This window comes from Nelumbo lutea, chromosome 3 (genome assembly GCF_056320005.1).
Source record: "Nelumbo lutea isolate HS-2025 chromosome 3, American lotus-T2T, whole genome shotgun sequence".
Taxonomy (NCBI): Eukaryota; Viridiplantae; Streptophyta; class Magnoliopsida; order Proteales; family Nelumbonaceae; genus Nelumbo; species Nelumbo lutea.
In genome coordinates, this window is record NC_142686.1 from 30,839,103 (window position 1) to 30,859,428 (window position 20,326).

Below are 20,326 nucleotides of genomic sequence, written 5' to 3' on the forward strand. Positions count from 1 at the left end.
GTTAGGTGCTAACCCAAAAACCATAAGAAATAAAGATGTTAAGGGCCTATCGAGATAGCCCATTACAGCAGAAATAAAACAGTAAATAACTGAACCAAACTAAGGCCCATTCGGCCTAATCTCTCTACACTCCCCCTCATGTTGGGCATAGATGTTAATCATGCCCAGCTTGCTTACATAGTGTTGGAGCTTTACCTTAGGTACTCCCTTGGTCAAGATGTCTTCTAGTTGTTCCTCTAAAGAGATGAAAGGGGGGTACACTTCCCTTGAGGCCACTCTCTCTTGTATGAAGTGTCTGTTGACCTTAATGTGTTTGGTTTTGTCATGCTGAATCGGGTTATGATCAATGATGGCAGCCTGATTATCACAATACAACATCAACGGCCTATCATTGTGAAGAATCCTAATGTATTGTATTACTGTAGTCCCTGCTGTACATAGTCTTGTCCTTTTCATATTCTTTGTATTTCTATTTCAGCCCCTCTAAGGGCTCTTTTGTATTTTCTTCTTTTTATCTTTTAGTCCTCCAAGGACTCTCATGTAATTCTTGATATTACTTAATATATATGGCTCTTTGAGGTAGGGGTCAAGTAACCTGTTTAGACACCCTTGAAAACTCTTGCTCTTCTCCTTCGGACTGGTTTGGTGACATGGCATCAGAGCAGGTCGTGCCTACCAGTTGTGGACATGTTTTATTTCCTGGATATTTGACGATTGTTTGGCCTTTATTGAACTCAGTTTGGACTTTGGAGATTGTTTGAGGACTATTCTAATCAGCCGAAGGTGATAAGTTTTCTCTGGAAAAGACGCCCAATAGGTCAGTGTTTATTTGATTTCTTCAAATTGGCTGGTTCTATCAGCCCAAGACTCTATAGTTAGTGTCACCCTAGACATCTCTCATTGTGGGTTTTATCTGATTTGAAGTCTGAGTTGTTTTTGCTAGGGTTTTGATCCCATCTGGTGTGTAACAGTCCTGAAACATTCCTTTTCTGGACTGTCTTTGACTTAAACTCTCCTTAGTAGGATTTCTGCAGTGTAATCACAATTTGTTTTGTGAGATATTTCTTCAGCAATTGTTTTGAACAATATCTGAGTTTATTTGGGTGATTAATTACTAGGTTTTCTATTTAGTATCGATTTCAGTACTGTGAAACTTGTTTTGAACTGTGGTTGTAATCTGGAATGGCTGAGAAGGCTGATATTATTCCCATAAAGTTTGATAGAACTAACTGCAACATGTGGAAGTTCCATTTCGATTTCTTTGTTGAGGGAAAAGGTTTGGGGGGATATTTGAATCGTAAGGTCACTATGCCAGGTGAGGCAGATGTGGAGGCCTATTCACAGTGGAAGCTTGATAATGGGAAAACTGTCTCTTGGATACTCAGTTTGATAGTATCTCATATTGCAGTACCCATGAGAAGAATGCATACTGCCTAAAAGATGTATGCATACTTGGAGAAAGTGTATTATCAATCCAATATGCCAAGACAATATCAGATTGAGTCTGAGATTTTCGCTTATTGTCAAGGAGGTAGGAAGATCCAAGAATATTATGCTGGTTTCCTTGACTTGTGGGCAGAATATGAAGTTGTCCACATAGAATCCTTAGACTCCGCAGAAAATGTCAAGTATCTTCAAAAGCAATTTTAGAAAAGGAAGGTGAACCACTTTCTTATGAGATTGAGACCTGAATAATCAGGTCTAACAAATTGAGTAGAGGAACTCTTCTAGATTTAGATTCAGTGATGGGTGAACTTTTGAGGGAAGAGACTCAGCTACTTACTACTGCAAGGGAGTAAGAAATCTGGTGTTAAGGACCTTTCAAAAACTCAGTGTTACGAATGTAAAGGATTTGGACACATTGCTTCTCATTGCAACAAGAGGAATGTTTGCACCTATTGCAAACAACATGGTCACATAATTCCGAACTGCCCGGTTAGGCCATCTAAGGGTATTTAGAAAAAGAACCAGCCACGTGCATATCAAGAACCTGAGGGGCAAACCACTGACATCTCTTTTACTAAGGGTGAACCGTCTACATCCATGGATGAGGAAAAAATTCGATAACTGGTATCCACTATTATTTCCTTTGCCTTTTCTGCTATCGGCTTGTCTGGTGAGTTTTCTGGTTACTGTTATTCTCAGTTTCATATTTGGATCATTTTTGCAGGAACAACTAATCCTATGATTGGTGCCTACCTTAAACCCCCAAATAACACTTCTATGACCAACCATAGACATCATTATGGCTAATGGTGAAAAATTGAATATCATTGGTTGTAATGACCTGTTCCTTGAGCTTTCACCTAATGCTTCCTTTCCCCTTTCTGAAACCTTTTTTGTTCCTAATCTTACTGCTAATCTGATTTCTGTTGGACAACTTGTTGATGAAGGCCATACACTTACATACATACCGGTCATTCTCGCAGTCATGGCCAGATGTAAGTGACTGAATTCTTCTTATTTTTTATTCTAAATACTTTCTGTATGCTTGGAGACGGGTTTGAAGTTGCTTATCAGATCTCACTACTGAATGTGTAATAGATGAAGAGGTGATTATCTGACTTACCACTTTCCTCTTCTTTACTTCTCAAAGGAAAATAAGATATGCCTTGGTTGTCCCACCTGAAGTACATTCAGTTTAGTATTTCTATTGTTCCTTTTTTGATGAGTGTCCCAGCTAGCCAAGTTGGTACAATCTGGGAATTGAACCCCATGTCTCAGAACAAACCACAGCAATATATATATGTATGTGTATATATAGGCAAACACACACATTCTAATTGAATCTATGGAGATATACTAGGAGTTTGGCTATATTATCTATATTATACAATTTTTTCTCAGCTTTCAATTATAATAGCAGATAGAAATATTGGTATCTTGCTAATATATTAAGTTGCTATTCCATCCACAGGCAGTTATTTTAAAGTTCACATTTATTTATGTAGACCATGAATCCTTTTGTGGTGCCCCACTTAGCTGTCTGAGGATCCATTTCAAGGTACTATTGCAAGAGGTATATTGATACAAGTGACTATAAAGATAATTTTGAGCAAGTCTCAAAGAAAGAAATTGAAGAAAAAGGGTCAGATATTAGACCTGCAGAATGTCAACCAGAAAGAGTAGACTGATTGAAGAAGGGTCAAACCTTGTTTAGTTTGGTTGAATTGTCGGTGGCAAAGTACCCTTATAGTGCTCAAATACTGTAGATTTTCAGTTCAATCTAGCATGTGGAAGTGTCCTAACTAAAGGCTTCAAGATGACTGATTTTTGGATTCTTCAAGCTGTGGTCAACATCAAAGTCAACATGTTGACCTGTGGACCTACTGGCATTTATAATAATTTCCATGGTTGTGATTTATGGTAAGTTTCAGAATTACTATTTTTTGTAAATCCTGGTTCTTTATATAAATTTTCTTTTATTAGAAATAAAAAATTAAGTGTCATAGTTTGAAAAAGAAGTTTCTACTTATTCTGAAGTTTGAATCTAAGTGCAAGTTGAAAGTAGTTGTTTTCTGGTCTAGAAAAGAGTGTCAGCAGGTATTGTAGAGAGCATTGTATTCTGTTCAATTCCATCTTATTGGTCTTGCTAAGGAGTGAAGAACGACTTAATTTCCTGTTTTTACCATAGCCAATAGCTATGGTAGAAGTTATTCTTGATACCTCTTTATTTTCTCTTCTTTATTTGTTTGTTAATACCTGTTGCTGAAGCTATTGTTGTGTTGTAGATATTTTCTTCTTCATTATATATAGGTCCTCTATTACTTCATTTTGAAGAAATAGCAACCGTGTAGCTTTGTCCTTGTCTATAAAGTTTTGAACATTCTTTGGTTTGTGCATATTAGACTGTATCACTAGGTTAGCCCTTTTACTGTCATGGTAGCATTAGTATATATGACATTACATGTAAGATATATTTAATCTTGTCTTAATTATTGATTAAGACTATAAATTATCTCCTCATTCTTCTTTTTCATTTTTCTAAGACTTTTAACATGTTTTTTTTTGGGTTGACCTTGTAACTCAATTGAAACTCTTGCTTGGCAACCATGAGATCATGGTTCGTTCACCAAAGAGGAAGTGAAATATTGTAGCATTTTATATATGGACATAAACATTATTGTAGTTCTTGTGTAGGTTTATATGGTCGTTACTCTAGAAGTTTGAAACTGTTAGGCCTTGTTTGTTTTTCGAAAAGCTATTTACTTGGGTAAGTTCACATACCCAGGTAAGTGAACTTACCTGTGTTCTTTTGGTTCTCAGGTAAATTAAAATTATAAAATGACTCTTTTATCCATAAAAAGTCATTGTCAGAATGGGAAAAATTGTCTCAGAATATTGTGTCAACTTTTCCCTTAGGTGGGAAAGTTACTTACCCCACCTGGGAGATGGGTATCACCTACCTGGGTAAGTGATACCTAGGAAAAGTGATTTTTCCTTGAGTCCTACATGAACATGAAAGACAAATTTGGGAAAAGCTGTCAATGAGAAGCACAATCCCATTGACTGACTCCCCCCTTTAGAATCTGAAAAAACAAATGGGGCCTTAAATAATGATTATTTATGCATCATATATTGGAAAGGTTCTGTATTAAATTTGTTAAGTGTTTCATACATAACCAAAGAAATATTCATTTTCTTGATTCGAAAGGGCTTCTTTTGACAGCATCTTGCAGCATCAAGAGGATATGAAGATATTACATTTTTCCTTATTCAAAAAGGGGTCAACATCAACAATTCAGGTATCCTTCTTATGCTTTACATTCTTGCACTGCCTTGGCTTTTTTATATTCTCTTTGGCATTTTGTCTTACCAATATATTTTATGAAAATCATTGTCAAATAGATAAATTTGGAATTACGCCCTTACTAGAAGCCATCAAGAATGGACATGATCGAGTGGCTTCTTTACTTGTCAAGGAAGGGGCATCACTAAATATTGCTGATGCTAGTAGTTATCTCTGTCAGGCAGTTATAAGAGGGGACTCAGATTTCCTGAAAAGAGTTTTATCCAATGGCCTCGATCCAAACTCCAAAGATTATGATCATCGAACACCACTTCATGTAGCTGCTGCAGAGGGATTATATTCGATGGCAAAAATATTGATAGAGGCTGGGGCAAGTGTTTTCTCCAAGGACAGGTATTATTGACATATCCAACCATTAAGACATGAAAAACCCATGTTTATATGCACCTTATTTTAGCATGCCATTTAAAAGCATAATAGGCTAGAGATGATGGTTTCAAATAGTTAAACTACTCTATTATCTACCTCCATTCATTTACATATTGGAATACTCATTCTAAATATATCTGATCTTCTATTTGTTGCTAGGATTCTCATTTATTTTATTTCTTTGACTTGGGTTTCAAACTCTTAGCCTAAGCATCTCTTGTTTAATCTACTCAATTAAATTTTGAAGTACTAAGCAGAAAACCGATATTAGAGGAAGAATAATAAATGAGAGAAAACCCTAGGAAAAAAATGAATGAGAGAAAATATAAAGAAGGGAGAGAGGTTTGTGAGTCAAAAAGAGAACATTCAGACAGTTATTGACTATCCTCTTTCTTTTATTCATAATCATATGTGTGGTTACAATCACCGATAGAATTACTAGTCTTCCCTTCATTGACACATAACAAAAGCCCTAACTAATCTTACTAAGAAATGACTTATATGCCGGATAAAAGAAAGGTAAAATACCATACTACCAAATCAGTATCAGAAATTGAAGAGTAACTAATTTATTCTATACAGTCCCCCTCAAGTTGAGTGTAGATGCTAATCATGCTCAACTGGCTGAGATTATCATCAAACCAAGGTTTAGCAACTCCTTTAAGAAATTATCAGTCAGCTGTTTTTTGGATTTCTCAAAAAGTAGGCAGACTTCTCTATTAGAATCTTTTTCCTGAATGAAATGCTGATCCACATTGATATGCTTGGTTCTTTAATATTATACTGTATTTTGAGATAATATTAATTGTTTCCCAATTTAACAAATACAGCCAAAGATCCTTAAACATGGTACCTAATTCACTTAGAATTTTCATCCATAATAAATCTGCAACATTGTATGCCGTAGCTTTGTATACTCCTTTGGCATATCACCTTGAGATTGGGCTGATAATATTTGTTTTTTATTTTTAAAGTTTAGCTAGAGTTATTGGACCTAAGGCCTATTAGTTTATGTTTAGTTAAGAGTGTTTACTTGTGTCTTTAGTAATAGCTGATTTACTAAGGGTACTTGTCATTCTATTCATTTTTAATTATGAGTATATAAGATATGAAAGGGGTGGCCAAATGATTTTTTTTTTTTTTTTTTGGTTTCTCCCCATTCTCTTCTTCTCTTCTCTTCACAAATTTTCCTTTTCTTGTTTTTTTTTCACAGACTTCAAACCAGATCAGATTTATTGTACTTTCAACTCGGTATCAGAGCAACTTTAGTAATTTTTTGAGCTGTTCCATCATGCAGCTCTAGATCAGTCGATTGCATGATGAGTTAAAGAGCTGATAGAGGACTTCAAGAGTGCCTGATTTTTGGATTTTTTGGTGGATCTACAATCCCTTGTAGCAGGTCTAGGGTTTGTCACCAAAATCAGGAAGAACTGGATAAAGGAGAAGAATCCTGATTGCAGTAGTACTCTTCAATTTTGACCTAGGAAGTGACACACCAGTTTTTTAGGTTTCTAGGTGTTTTCTGAGGGTGGTTCAAGTCCCAAGATTTTTGGAGGTCTCTAGAGGGAGTGACAGCCTCTTCTCTTTACCTACTCCCACGAAGAAGGGAATCTTCGTGTTTGAGGCTTCTAAAGGGGATATATTTTTTTTCTTTTTTCATATCCAATTGATTTCCTAATCTGTTTTGGGAGTTATGGAGGGTTGTGATGTTGAATATAAATCTACAGGTGAAATGAAACCAGGTGGAAGTGGTGCTAGTGACCCCTTCGGGGCAGGGACCATCACTGTAGTCAAGTTGGATGGTACAAACTACTTAGAATGATCACAATATGCAAAGATGGCCATTGGAGCTTGTGGGAAATTGGGGTGTCATCGGTGAAGAGAAGAAATCTGACTAACTACTCCCGGTGGGTACAGGAGAACTACATGGTGATGACTTGGTTGTGCAATTTCGTGTTACCCCATACAAGTAGCAGAAATTTATTCACAGTCATAGAGTGAAAATGTTTTTTTCTTTATTTTTGATAGGAAACGGTAACTTTCATTAGAGAATTGAAAAGATTACAGGCTTACCACCCACAAAATGGATGGAAAAAGAAAAACAAAAACTTATAAACAGGCCCAAAACAATGCCTCCCTAGTAACTCCTTGCTTAGCTAGTGTCGGCCATTCCATTTTCTGACCTTCTTACCCATTTAAAATGCACCCCAATCTCCCTTCCTAAGCTAATAATCTCTCTTAGAGGCTGTCTAAGAGACTACACTCTCAGGTTTCCAGCTTGTATCCACCCCATTACCAGCTTGGTCACAGAGTGAGAATGTTGCTAGAGGCTATTAGATGAGAAATCAGTTGATTGCTACTAGGCAGGGAGATAAGTCTATTGCAGTTTATTTTTCATGCCTCAAAACCTTATGGTAGGAGATAGATCATTTGGAGACTGTGGTTTGGGAGAGTAGCAAAGATGCACCAACTTATTGAAGTTAGTAGAGAAGAATAGGGTATTTGCGTTTCTAGCAGGACTCAAACCTGAATATGACATTGCACAACAACATATTCTTTCTCGAGACAGTGTAACACTCTATCAAGCATTTGCCTTTGTGTCTGGAGAGGAAAGCAAGAAGAATGTGGTTATGAGAAACCCAGGCGTTGAGCAATCGGCCATAGTTAGCATAGTGAAGTCTAAGTCGAGTGGGGATAAGGTTGGCAATGAATCTAGGAAGGAGGACAAGAAGGACTTGATTTATGACTACTGTAAAAAAAACCTAAGCATACTAGAGACACCTGGTAGAAACTTTACCCATACCTTATATCGAGCCGGCTCAGAAACAAGAAGGGAAATGTTAATATGGTAGTGACTAGTGATTTATTGGGACCACCTACTACAACTTCTCTAGAGTTTGTTGCAGCAATTGCAGTTAGGGCCAAGTTAGAGAGATATGAGCAGTTTTTGAGTCGGGGATACAACCAGCTCCAGCTCATCATTAGGTGGACAACAAGGTGTAGGTGGATCAGGAGGTAGTTATTCTACCTCGTTTGCACATATAGGTAGTTCACATGCCATTGCAAATTATGCATCCACTACAAGGAAGGGGGGGACTTCCTTGGATTATAGACTGAGGAGCATCATAACATATGACCAATGTTTTAATTATCTTCTCCTCATACCACTTCTGCTCTAGTAGAGATAGAGTTTCCATAGTTGATGCATCACATGTTCCCATTGCTGGGAAATGGTCTATCAAGATAACCGATACAATTACTTTGCCTTCTGTACTTCATGTCCCTAGACTGAGCACTAATCTTTTATCTGTTAGTAGTTTAACAAAGAATTTGAATTGTTCAGTGATTTTTTCTCCTAGTCATTGTGTTTTGTAGGATCTAGAATCAAAGAGGACGATTGAGAGTGGTTGTATGGTGAATGGAATCTATCTTCTTGATGTGCTTCCTAGTCATCAGAGTCATCGTGTCAGTAGGGATAATGAGTCGGAGTCTGTCAGTTTGTCCAGCTTAGAGTGTGAGGGTTGCCAACTTGGAAAGCGTTGTAGACATTCATTTAAAGCAAGTAAGAAAGGATGTTCTTCGTTTTTAGATATTGTTCATGCTGATGAGTGATGAACATATCATATCTCTTCTATAGGTCTCTATTGGTATTTTCTTTTGTTTATAGATGATTATTCTTGATACTCTTGGATATATTTGATGACATCCTGTGATGAGGTATGTTCTTTGGTACAACAGTTCCATCAGATGGTATTGACGCAGTTTGGGGTACGTGTGAAATTGTTTAAATCAGACAATGCCAAGGAATACTTTGAGAAAAACCTGGCATCATACTTGTTGGAGCATGGAGTAGTCCACTAGAGCAGTTGTATGTACATTCCACAATAGATTGATGTAGCAGAAAGGAAGAACAAACATATTGTGGAAGTAGCAAGAAGTATGATTTATCAAAAAAAAGTAGCAAGAGGTATGATGGTGAGCTCTACAGTTCTAGTTTGTTTTTGGGGTGACGTAGTCCTTACAACAGTTTTCTTGATTAACCAGGGTACCCTCTCGTGTTCTTGGATATAGTACTTCATTTAGCCTTTGTTTTCCTGAAGGGGAGATGTTCCATGTTCCTTTAAGGGTGTTTGGATGTGCATTCTTTGTCCATATTCTTGGCCCTCACCGCTCAAAGTTGGACCCTAAGGCGAAGAAACGTGTCTTCCTTGGGTATGTAGGAAATTATAAGGGGAATTGTTGTTATGATCAAATTTTAGGGAGTCGGTATGTTACTATGGGTGTCAATTTTTTTTGGGTTCACATATTTTTTCTTGGGAGGTTTTTCTTAGGGGGAATATTTTGGGGAAGGAAGTGAGCAATCTATACCACTTCCTGTTCCAGCTCCTTTGCCCACTCTAGTGTCAGACTCACCTACACCACCCACTTTGCCACCTCCATTGCGTCTGGTCTCTCTGTGTCTTACATGACAGTGCATATGACAACATAGGGAGGTTGATTCCACAACAAAGGAACCCATGTCATTCCTTATCGGTAGACCTGTTCATGGGCTAGGCCGGGCCGGGTTTTTGCTCTTTATTAACATAAATTTTTCAGGTCCGAGCCCAAGCCCGGCCCTCATAAAAATCCCGAAGCCCGACCTGGGAGTCTGAGCGCCAATGCCCTCTGAGGATTGAGAGAATGGTGCCTGCTGAGTTCGCCGATTCCTGGGAGTCCGAGAGTGAGAATAGAAACTGAGAAAGTGAGAAGATAGAAGATGACAACAATGCCGGCCAGAGAGAGAGAGAAAAAGAGAACTCACCGCTCGAGAGAGAGAGACGATCTAGATTTGGTGGTGCTAGCCGCCGGTGCCTTAGTTCGCAGAATGAAAACGGTGCTCCTGGGTTCTGGTGGCGCCAGTTGGAGAGAGAACTGAGAAGATAGAAGATCTAGTTCTAAGAAGAGAGAGAACTGAGAATGAGAAGAAGATGAAAACGGTGCTGGTTGGAGAGAGAGAGAGATCACCGCCGAAGAGAGAGATTACTTCTGGTGGTGTTGGCCGTCGGTGACTGAGTTCGCAGGTGCAGCTGGGTTCGCCGGTTTTGAGAGTTGAGAGGGAGAAATGAGAGTCGCTTTTGAGAGTGAGAGTGAGAAAGTAGAATGAAAAGAAAATTTTTAAGTATTTAGGGTTAGGGTTAGGCAGTTTAGGAAAAGTTGGGCCGAGTTGGGCTCGGGCCGGGCTTTTTTAACAAATCCCGAGCTCGGCCCGTAAAATAGTCGGGCTCGGGCTTTTAGGCCTGAGGTCAAGCCCGCGGGCTAAAACACATGCTCAAGCCTGTTCGGGGTACCCGACCCATGAACATGTCTACTTATCGGCTCATTGGAGATTCTAGGATTGATTGACACAAACCAATACCACTTGTTTCCTCTATTGGTTTAGTTCCTGTTGATACTACCACCCTTGTTCCTAACATTGTTGCATATGACTTAAATCTTCCTATTGCACTCCGGAAAGGGAAGAGGAAGTGTATTTTTTTTTGATGAATAATAATAAGTTTATTGATTCAGAAGCAAATTAGAGTGAGTTCATACATCATCCCAGTGAGAGGCGCGAGCTGCAGCCCCTCCTTGAAACTTACAAGTAAACTAGGAAAGAAAAACAAGAATCACAACTGAGCCCAAAATAATTCTTCCCTATTTACCCCTTGCTTAGCTAACACATCTGACAAGGTATTTGCTGATCTCCCCACACACTGTACAGTGACCAACATATTCCTTGTCAACCAACTAAATTTCTTCATTTCATTCTTGTATCGCCACATAGCCTCTTCAGAATTTTTCAACCAACCCACCACCACTTTGGAATCCCCCTCGATTATTAGGTGTTGTACCCCCAACTGGTTTGCAAATTGGATCCCTTGTACAGCAGCTAAAAGTTCTGCCCTGATGGACTTCCCAATTCCCAAAGAACCTGAGTAGAGCAACAAAATCTCTCCCTTCTCATTTCTCAAAGCACCCTCCACTCTGGATAATCCTGGATTACCCATGCTGCTTCTATCAAAGTTCAACTTAATTGAACCTTCGGGTGGAGGAGACCAGCTTGTAATTGATTTGGCCTTTAAAGATGAACACCTTGCTACTGCTGACCAATTTCTCCAAATGTCATTAAAGGAGAATTGATGAAAGATTTCCAAGGTCTTTAGCCAATGTATTGCCCTGTTTATACATTGGGTTATCTTCCTCCTGGAAGTGTATTGCTCATTGCATCTCGCACTATCTTTCCTACAGTGGATTATCTCCCTCCTATCGGGCCTTCCTTTCTTCCCTTGACTGTGTTTATACTCAGGAGTGTTAGTGAGGTTCTCTCCAAACCTGAGTGGAAGACAACTATGCAGGAGGAAATGAAAGCATTAATTAAAAATGAGACATGGGAGATTGTGGATTTACCTGATGGCAATGAGACAATTGGATGTAGATGGGTTTATACAGTGAAGTACAGGGCCAATGAGCTGTTTTGTAATTAGTTTACGGTTTGGGTGTGCATTGATGTATTAGGGAGTTGAGATTTTTTAGCTCCTTTGCTATGTAATTTCTCAATATTTAATAAAATGCAATTCATCAAAAAAATATTTAATAAAATGCACTGTTATTGGTAAAAGATAAAGAAGTACAAGGCTAATGAAATCATAGAAAGGTACAAGGCGAGGCTGGTTGCAAAAGGGTGCACTTAGACTTATGGGATAGATTACTTCTAGACTTTTGCACTAGTGGCAACGATGAGTTCAGTTCAGATTTTCCCATCACTAGTAGCTATCTACTCTTGGCTCTTCTTCCAACTTGATGTGAAGAGTGCTTTTTTTAATGGAGACCTGCAAGAGGAGGTGTACATGGATCTTCCAGCTGGTTTTTATAATGATGTAGCTAAAGGAATGGTATGTAGATTAAAGAAGACTTTACATGGTTAGAAGCAGTCACGTAGAGCTTGGTTTGACAGGTTTAGAAGTGCATTAACTGTATTTGGCTATACTCAAACTCAATTTGATCATACTCTACTTGTGAAATGGAGGGGATCATTGGTGTCCATGTTGATAGTGTATGTGGATTACATTGTAGTCATAGGAAATGATCCGAGTAAGATTGATACCTTGAAGTGGAACCCGGACGAGGAGTTTGAGATCAAAGACCTTGGGGAGCTGAAGTATTTCTTGGGCATTGAGGTGGCAAGGTCCAAGCATGGGATCTTCATTTCATAGAGGAAGTATGTTTTGGACTTACTATGGGAGACATGAAACTAGGGGTGAGGGCAGCTGATACTCCTATTGATCTGAATCACAGAATGAATGCTTTAGACGGTGAGCTAGTAAAGGATGCTGGAAGGTACCGGAAATTGGTGGGCTGGTTGCTGTACTTATGCCTGACACGACCCAATATCTCTTATGCAGTGAGTGTGGTGAGTTAATACATGCATGTTCCACAAGTTCAGCATTGGGAGGCTATTGACAGGATACTTACCTATTTGAAGGGACGCCCAGGTAGAGGCATATTGTTTGTTGATCATGGACATTTGAAGTTAGAGGCTTATACAGATGCCGATTGGTTCAGGTTTTAAAGTCTTTGAGGGTTCAATACAACATTTAGCAATGTCTGTATTGATTAAACCCTAACAAATAAGATAATAATAAAAAGAAATTAGTATATAAACACACAAAATGAATATTTTAGTTTAATAGTGCCTATTTTATAACTATAATGTCAAAAAATAAAGAATAAAGAAGTATTTTATAATACATAGTACAAAACTGCTTGGTGATTAGGCGAAGTCAAAGGGCGCCTTGTTGCCTAGGCACCCACCTAGGCATCACCTTGACAGTTGTGGAGCCTATTTGTCACAAATGGTCTGTAACTTGGAATCAGCTGAGGCTTCATGTTTTATAAGCTCCACTAGGGAATAGACTAGTTTGGATATGGTGGTCATGTGAAGTTCATGGACCCGAGAGAGAGCATGAACCACTCTATCAGAATCTAAGGGCTTGTATTTAATGACATAATCAAATCCCATTATTTTGTATACCCATTTTTGTTCGTCTATACTGCCAATTTAAGCCTCTTTCAAATGCATCCACTCATGACCAGAAATTCATAATGACCATCAGCTGGGTTCATGTGAACTTGATGATATCTGGACCTTAGGTCTAACATTGAGAATATAGTGGCCAATTGCAACTCACCAAATAGCTCAACAATGAGTGGAATTGGAAAGTGATCTTTAACTGTTATTTTGTTGAGCGCTCTATAATTGATGCAAAATCTCCATGTGCCACCTTTTTTCTCAATGAGGAGCACCGGTGAAGAAAAAGGGCTGGAGCTAGGTCAAATGAACTGCTTTTGGAGGATTCTCTGGACTTCTTTCTCGATTTCAGTTTTTTTGTGAGTGAGGGTAATGGTAAGGTCTGACATTTGCTGGAGCTGCACCCAACATAATTTCTATGTGATGGTCCTTCACCCTGTGTGGAGGAAGCTGTTGTGGTTCCTCAAACACATCAGCAAATTCAGCTAACACTTACTTCCACTGTTGCTGGCCGAAGTCAAGTATGAGTTTTGGGTGATTGGATCTAAGAACTAGGCTAGTGGCTCAAGCCCCATCTGCATGAATACATTTGGCTAAGCTTTATGTAGGCTTCTCATGATTGTTTTCAGGCCTTGGGCTTGCATTGGAGCTGGTTGCAACCCTTGTATATGATACTATTCCCTCCCAAGGAGAATTCCATTGTCATTTTTGTTTTTGCTAGTCACATAGTATTGGGCCCAATTGTTTGAACAAATGCACCCCCAGTACAATATCCACACCACTAATTTGGAAGGGGTATAAGTCGGCTCTCACCATGTAGTCCTGAATTTGAATTGGTACATTTTTGCAACATCTTGCAGACTTCTTCACACCTCAGGTGGTTTCCATCTACTACATGTACTTTGAATGAAGAGAAAGAATGTGGTTCAAGGCCCAACTACTTGGTAAGGGCTAGGGTCACAAAATTTAAAGTACTGCCACTTCCACTAATATAGAAACTTGCTGGCCCATTAGCAGCACAGCTACTCACATGGTTTGGGATGACCCTTGACCTCCTACGACTTGTAAGGATACCTTTGGGATCGATAACTCCATGAGGTTTTCTCCTTCATAACCCTTTAATACAAGACTAGAGGGTTTTGCATCTATTCCATCCTCCGCCCATAACAAGAAGATTTGTTGGGTCTTACAGCGATGGCCTGGTCCAAATCGTTCATCATAGTTATAACACAACCTGTAATCTCATTGAGCCTGTATCTCAGCCCACGAAAGTTGTTCATAGGTTATTATGGCCTGTGTGGTATTAGTTGGGTTCTTAGGTGACTCTACCTCAATTCTTGGTGGTGTTTTAAAATTGGGCTTGGGAGAGGTTCAATCTTGGGTGCCAGTGGTTCAACCAGAAGGTTGTGGGTTCAATTCTGTAAAACCTTACCCTTCTTAAATGACTGAACTGTTCTTGTAACCGTGCGAGACCCACAACAGCTAACATGGAGGTAGGCTACATTGCCTTCATCTTCACACAAATTTCGTCCCTAAGCCCTTTGATAAAGCATCCTAATAGAGTTTTTTTCCTGCCACCCTTGCACCTTAGTCACCAGTGTTTCAAATCCCAGATAATAATCCCTGACTGAGCCCTATTGCTGGAATTCCGATAGGGCTTCGTCAAAATCCTCAAATCCCGATGACTCAAAATGAACACATAGGGCTTTAGTCAAATCAGCCCAATCTACTTGGGGGTGGGATTGTTGGAACCATTGGAACCATAAAATGGCTTTCCCCTCTTAAGTGAAACAAAGCAATAAGGACTCTTTGATTATTGGGAGTATCGTGGAATTCAAAATATCTCTTAGCTTTAAAAATCCACGAAATGGGATCGCTGCCGATCAAAGTTGGGAACTCCAGTTGCGCTATAAATGGTTTGTTTCTTCTAGTATTGCCTTCACAACCACCATCTCCACTAGTTCCTTCTTGTTCACCATCACGATTACTGGTTGTCACCCCCTTTTGCAACTGCACCACTACCATTGACAAGGTTTCCTTTAACTCCTGAATGTCATTTGAAACTTTATGTTGCCCTACTTCTAGTCGATTGATCCATTTGTCCACCATCTTTGACCTCGTGCTAGGCATTCTGATCAGCAAAGCTTGTTGCAGTCAAGCTCTAATACCACTTTTGTTAGACTTGTCCAGGTTCTGAGAATAGGTATGTTACAGAGAGGATTCAAGATAGGGCAAGAAGAAGATGGCTGAAAGTGAAGATGATGATGCATGAATTTGGATCTTATTTCTTCTATCTTTCACTTATATCGACTTGACTCTTGATTGGTTACAATAGAGTTCATTCTTGATTAGTTGTAATCTCAACAAATTCTTCAATTTCCTTGTTAACTTTCTTAACCGACTCTTGAGAACTTGTTAACTTGCTAACTAGCATATGCTGATGTGGCTGTCTTTTTTCCATCTAGAATAAACTTTCTATATGATCGATTTGTCTCTTGATCCTCCATCCAATGGTGTCCTAACTTGTTCTCTAGTGGGTGGCAGCTGAGAGAGAGAGAGCGAGAGAGAGAATTCTCATTCATGCCCTAAAACCATCGAGCTCCCCCCTTTTTATAGAGTGGGTGGCAGCTTTTACAGATTATTCTTACTAACTATTTCAGGATCGAATATTCTAACGGATTACCGGTACGAGCTGCTCCCTTCAGGTGTTGGGCATGGCATGTCTTGATTGATAACAGATGCATGCAAACGTCCCATCCTCTTCTTCTTATGTTCATAGACTAACTCGATGGGAGGTCTGGGCTTGGTGAGCACTTGGAATGAGCCTAGGAGATTAGGAAACTGGTTCTGGAGCTGCCAATAGGGCTCCCAAGTAGCATCCTCCACGGGCAGGCCAGCCCACTAGACCAGTGCTTGTTGGGTGAACCTCTTTCTCGTCTTTACCCATCTGAATCGATGATGAGCAGATGTTCGGTGACTAGGCTGCCATCTTCTATGAACTCTGGTAAGCTGGGGCTGGTGATGGCGTCAGATCTGACAGACCTTTAGAGCATTGCACGTGGAACACTAGGTGCAGTTAGGTGGAAGTGGGCAAATCCAAACGGTAGGCGAGAGGGCCGATTCTTTCCAGTATTTTGTAGGGTCCGAAATACCTGGGAGAGAGTTTGGGCCAGGGTCACCTATCGGTAGGGCTGTATCTTAAGATAGACAAAATCTCCTACTTGGTATTCCACGAATCGTGCTTCTTGTCATAGTGCCTTTTCATCCTTTGTTGGGCTCGATGAAGGTTCTCCTGTAGTAGCTTTAATATGTCATCCCTGGCTGTCAACTGAGCTTTGATCGCTAGTACAATGGTGGAGCCGGGTTCGTACAGAAATATGGATGGTGGTTCCCAACCATACAAAGCCTTGAAGGGGGACATTCTAGCAGTTGGTCGGAAGGTAGAATTATACCAATACTTGGCCCATAGAAGCCATTTGGGCCATTGCTTGGGTTTGTTGTTGGCGAAGCACCGCAAGTAGGCCTCGAGACATCTGTTCACTACCTCTATCTGGATGTCGAACTGGGGGTGATAGCTTGTGGAGTGGCTTAATTTTGATCCTTGGAGGTGGAAATACTCCTTCCAAAACTTGCTTAAGAAAGTTGGGTCACGGTCAGAGACGATAGCTTTGGGTGTTCTGCGAAGTTTAGGTACATCCCTAACAAACAAATCGGCTACCATTTCTGCGGTATATGGGTGGGGAAATGTCGAAAAATGTCCGTATTTGCTTAGCTGGTCCACCACGACCATGATGACTGATTTCCTCCCGGATTTCGGAAAATCGGTGATAAAGTCCATGGAGGCTTCCTCCTAGACCAGCTCTAGGATCTTCAGTGGCTGCATCAACCTTAGTGGTGCTTGAGAATCGTACTTGTGTTGTTGATAGACTGAGCAAGAGGCTACATGTTGTCAAACCCTCTCCTTCATGCCAGTCCAGTAGTAGTGGGCTGCCAACATTTTGTAGGTTCACAGCACCCCTGAGTGCCCGCCCTGGGCTGAGTCATGGAAGAGCTAGAGTAAGGCAGGGATGTGGGTCGAAGAAGCCGGTTGAACAAACCGTCCCTTGTAGAATAAGGTTGGGCTGTGCACTGTATACTCTTTAACTGAGGTAGGGTCCTGATGACATTTCTCCCTTGGGGGTTCCAACCATTTAGATTCATGAGCTTCTTGTCAGATTGCTTCAAAGAGGGGGTAATTGGGTTGGGAGCTTACCAACTAGTTTAGTTCCGCCACCCTAGACAAAGCATCTGCGGCCTTGTTTGTTGGGCCCGGTTTATATTCTATGATGTAATCATAGCCCAATAACTTGGAGATCCATTTTTGCTGATCAATTGTGCGGACTCGCTGCTCTAGAAGATACTTCAGGATACATTGGTACATTTTGATTATAAATTGTCGGCCTAGAAGATAGGCCCACCATTTTTGAACTGCAAATACAATAGCCATGAGCTCCTTAATATAAGTGGACTGGGCTTGGGCATGTGCCGACAAGGCTTTGCTAAAATAAGAGATAGGTTGCCCCTTCTGCATCAGGACAACATCCAACCCGGTACCAGAAGCGTTATACTCAAGTATGAAGATGCCATTGAAGTTGGGTAAGGCTAGAATTGGGGCAGTGGACATGACTTGTTTAAGGGCCTCAAAAGGCCTGTTGGGCTTCCGGGGTCCAAAAGAATGACTCCAACTGTTGGATTAGGGGGTTGCCAGCAACCCGTATCCTACTATAAATCTCCGGTAATAGTTTGTTAGGCCCAAAAATCCCCTTAGAGCTTGCATTGAACTTGGGGTGGGCCAGTCTTGCATACTTTTGATCTTGTCTGGGTCTACTTTAATCAGTCCAGCTGAAACTACATGCCCAAATAATGGATCTTGGTCTGCCCAAAAGTGCATTTAGATCGTTTTGCAAAAAATTGGTTGACCCTCAAGATTTTAGTGTTATCATTAGGTGATTAAGGTGAGAATCCCAGTTCTAACTGTAAACAAATATGTTGTTGAAGAAAACCAGAATGAATCGTCGCAAATAGGGACAAAAGGGGTCGTTCATGATGGCTTGGATAACTCGAATGGCATGATAGTGAACTCATAGTGCATGTCATGGGTTCGGAAAGCGTTCTTGTGCACATCATCCCTATGGACCCGTATCTAGTGATATCCGGATATTAGGTCCATTTTGGAAAATATTCTGGCATGGACCAACTCATCCAGCAATTCATCAATCATCGGAATGGGGAATTAGTCCTTGACAGTGATTTGATTTAAAGCCTGATAGTCCACAAAAAATCTCCAAGACCCATATTTCTTTTTAATCAAGAGGATTGGGGAAGAGAATGGATTGGTGTTGGGCTGAATGAGTCCTTTCCCCCAAAAGCTCCCCCACTATTTTGTCTATTTCCGTCTTCTAGTAATGAGGGTAACGGTAGGGTTGAACGTTGGTAGGGTCAGACCCGAGTAACAAGGGAATGCGATGTTCTTGGCTTCGGTTTGGGGGCAACTGCTGAGGTTCACCAAAGACCATGGAGTACTGGTCCAAAATCTTGTTAAGGGCCTGCGCTGGGTTGCTAGTCCTCGCTGCTTGTGAGGGTGGGGTGTATGGGTTCTAGGCCCATTTGTAGCAATATGGGGTGAGTCGTGGGGTCACACAACTTCAGAAATGCCTAAACTCCTTTGTATGTAGGCCCGTTGGGATTGTTTCCTTGCAAGTGGCACAACTTTTTGTCCACATGGAAATCCATGGTCATAGTCATCCAATCACATAGGGCGGGGCCCAATTGTCGTAGCCATTGGATTCTAAGGCCTACATCGGCCCCACTAAAATCCAAGGGGTGAAGGTCCAAGATGAAGTTGTGTCCTTGTATGTGTAAGGTCTCATTCTTGCAAACTCCTTCATAGTTGATTTTTTTACCATTTGCCACATGGACATCAAAGGGGTGGGTGTATTGAATGGCCATACCTAGATGGCGATAGGGGTGTCCATGAAAATCTAAAAAACCAAAAACCGAACCGAACTGAGAAAACCGAACTGCAAAATGTAGTTAACCAAACCGATCGGTTCAGTTTCGGTTTGGATTTTTTGAAAAACCGAAGGGCTGGTTCGATTTTCGGTTAACCTACAAAAAGACTGGTGGTTAACCGAACCGATTGGTATATATTTATATGTATATTTTATATATATTTTTAATATGTCACATACTTTCTATATATTATATATAAATATATACTTATATTATATTTATAATAATCTATTTATAAATATATTATATATATTATATATTTAAAAAATATTTATAATATATTACATATAATTTACTATTTATAATATAATATTATACATATATTTATATAATATATATTATAAATATAAAAAACTGAAAAATCAAAGAACTGAAACCGGCGGACCAGTTAATCGGTGGTACTGTTTTGGTTTTGGTTTGGAGAAATGGAAAAACTGGTACCACTGGTTCGGTTTGCAAAAATTGCCCATGGTTCGGTTAACCGAATTGTGGACACCCCTAGCTGACGAAAGAGCACCTGAGTGATGAAGTTGAGGGAGCTGCCATTGTCGATGAGGATGGATATGATTCTTCTCCGAAGCTTCCTGGTGACTTTCATGGAATGAACCGAGGCTTTATTGGTGAGGGTCTGTAAGGATATCTTCGGAGCTTCGTCTTCAGCCTCACCATCACCTTGAACCGCTCCTGCTATATCCACCTCTTCTAGCTTCCCTTCTGTCTCATCTGTGTGCAATAGGATGAACTGTTGTGCTTTACATCGGTGGCCCGACCTGAACTTCTCGTCACAATTGTAGCATAACCCCTTCTCTCGTTGGGCTTGTATCTAAGCCCAGGAGAGATGTTTGAAGGGGACAATGCTTTTGGTGGTCGAATTTCTTCCTATACCTTTCGTGGGCCGATTGGTGCTTTCCTCCCCAATGGGTTGAGGTAATAACCCATCAGTTTGGGGAGGGGTCTTTAGGAGTGGTCAATCCTATTGCCGCTAACAGGGTCATGGGACATAGTGCCTTGACCTCCAAGCGAATGTCATCCCGCAAACCCCTGTTGAA

General features: G+C 40.2%; 1 protein-coding gene across 3 annotated transcripts in view; it reads left to right on the forward strand.

The window, feature by feature from the left end:
• The window catches only part of LOC148864001 (potassium channel SKOR-like), a 61,722-nt gene that overhangs the window by 31,841 nt on the left and 9,555 nt on the right, over window positions 1-20,326 (forward strand). For 2 of the 3 annotated variants that reach the window (XM_088981474.1, XM_088981477.1), the window contains 2 exons: window positions 4,670-4,745; window positions 4,849-5,143. In XM_088981474.1, coding sequence (XP_088837600.1) covers window positions 4,670-4,745; window positions 4,849-5,143 — 371 coding nt within the window. The remainder of the gene's footprint in view (window positions 1-4,669; window positions 4,746-4,848; window positions 5,144-20,326) is intronic. The other variant, XM_088981476.1, reaches the window with a different exon arrangement.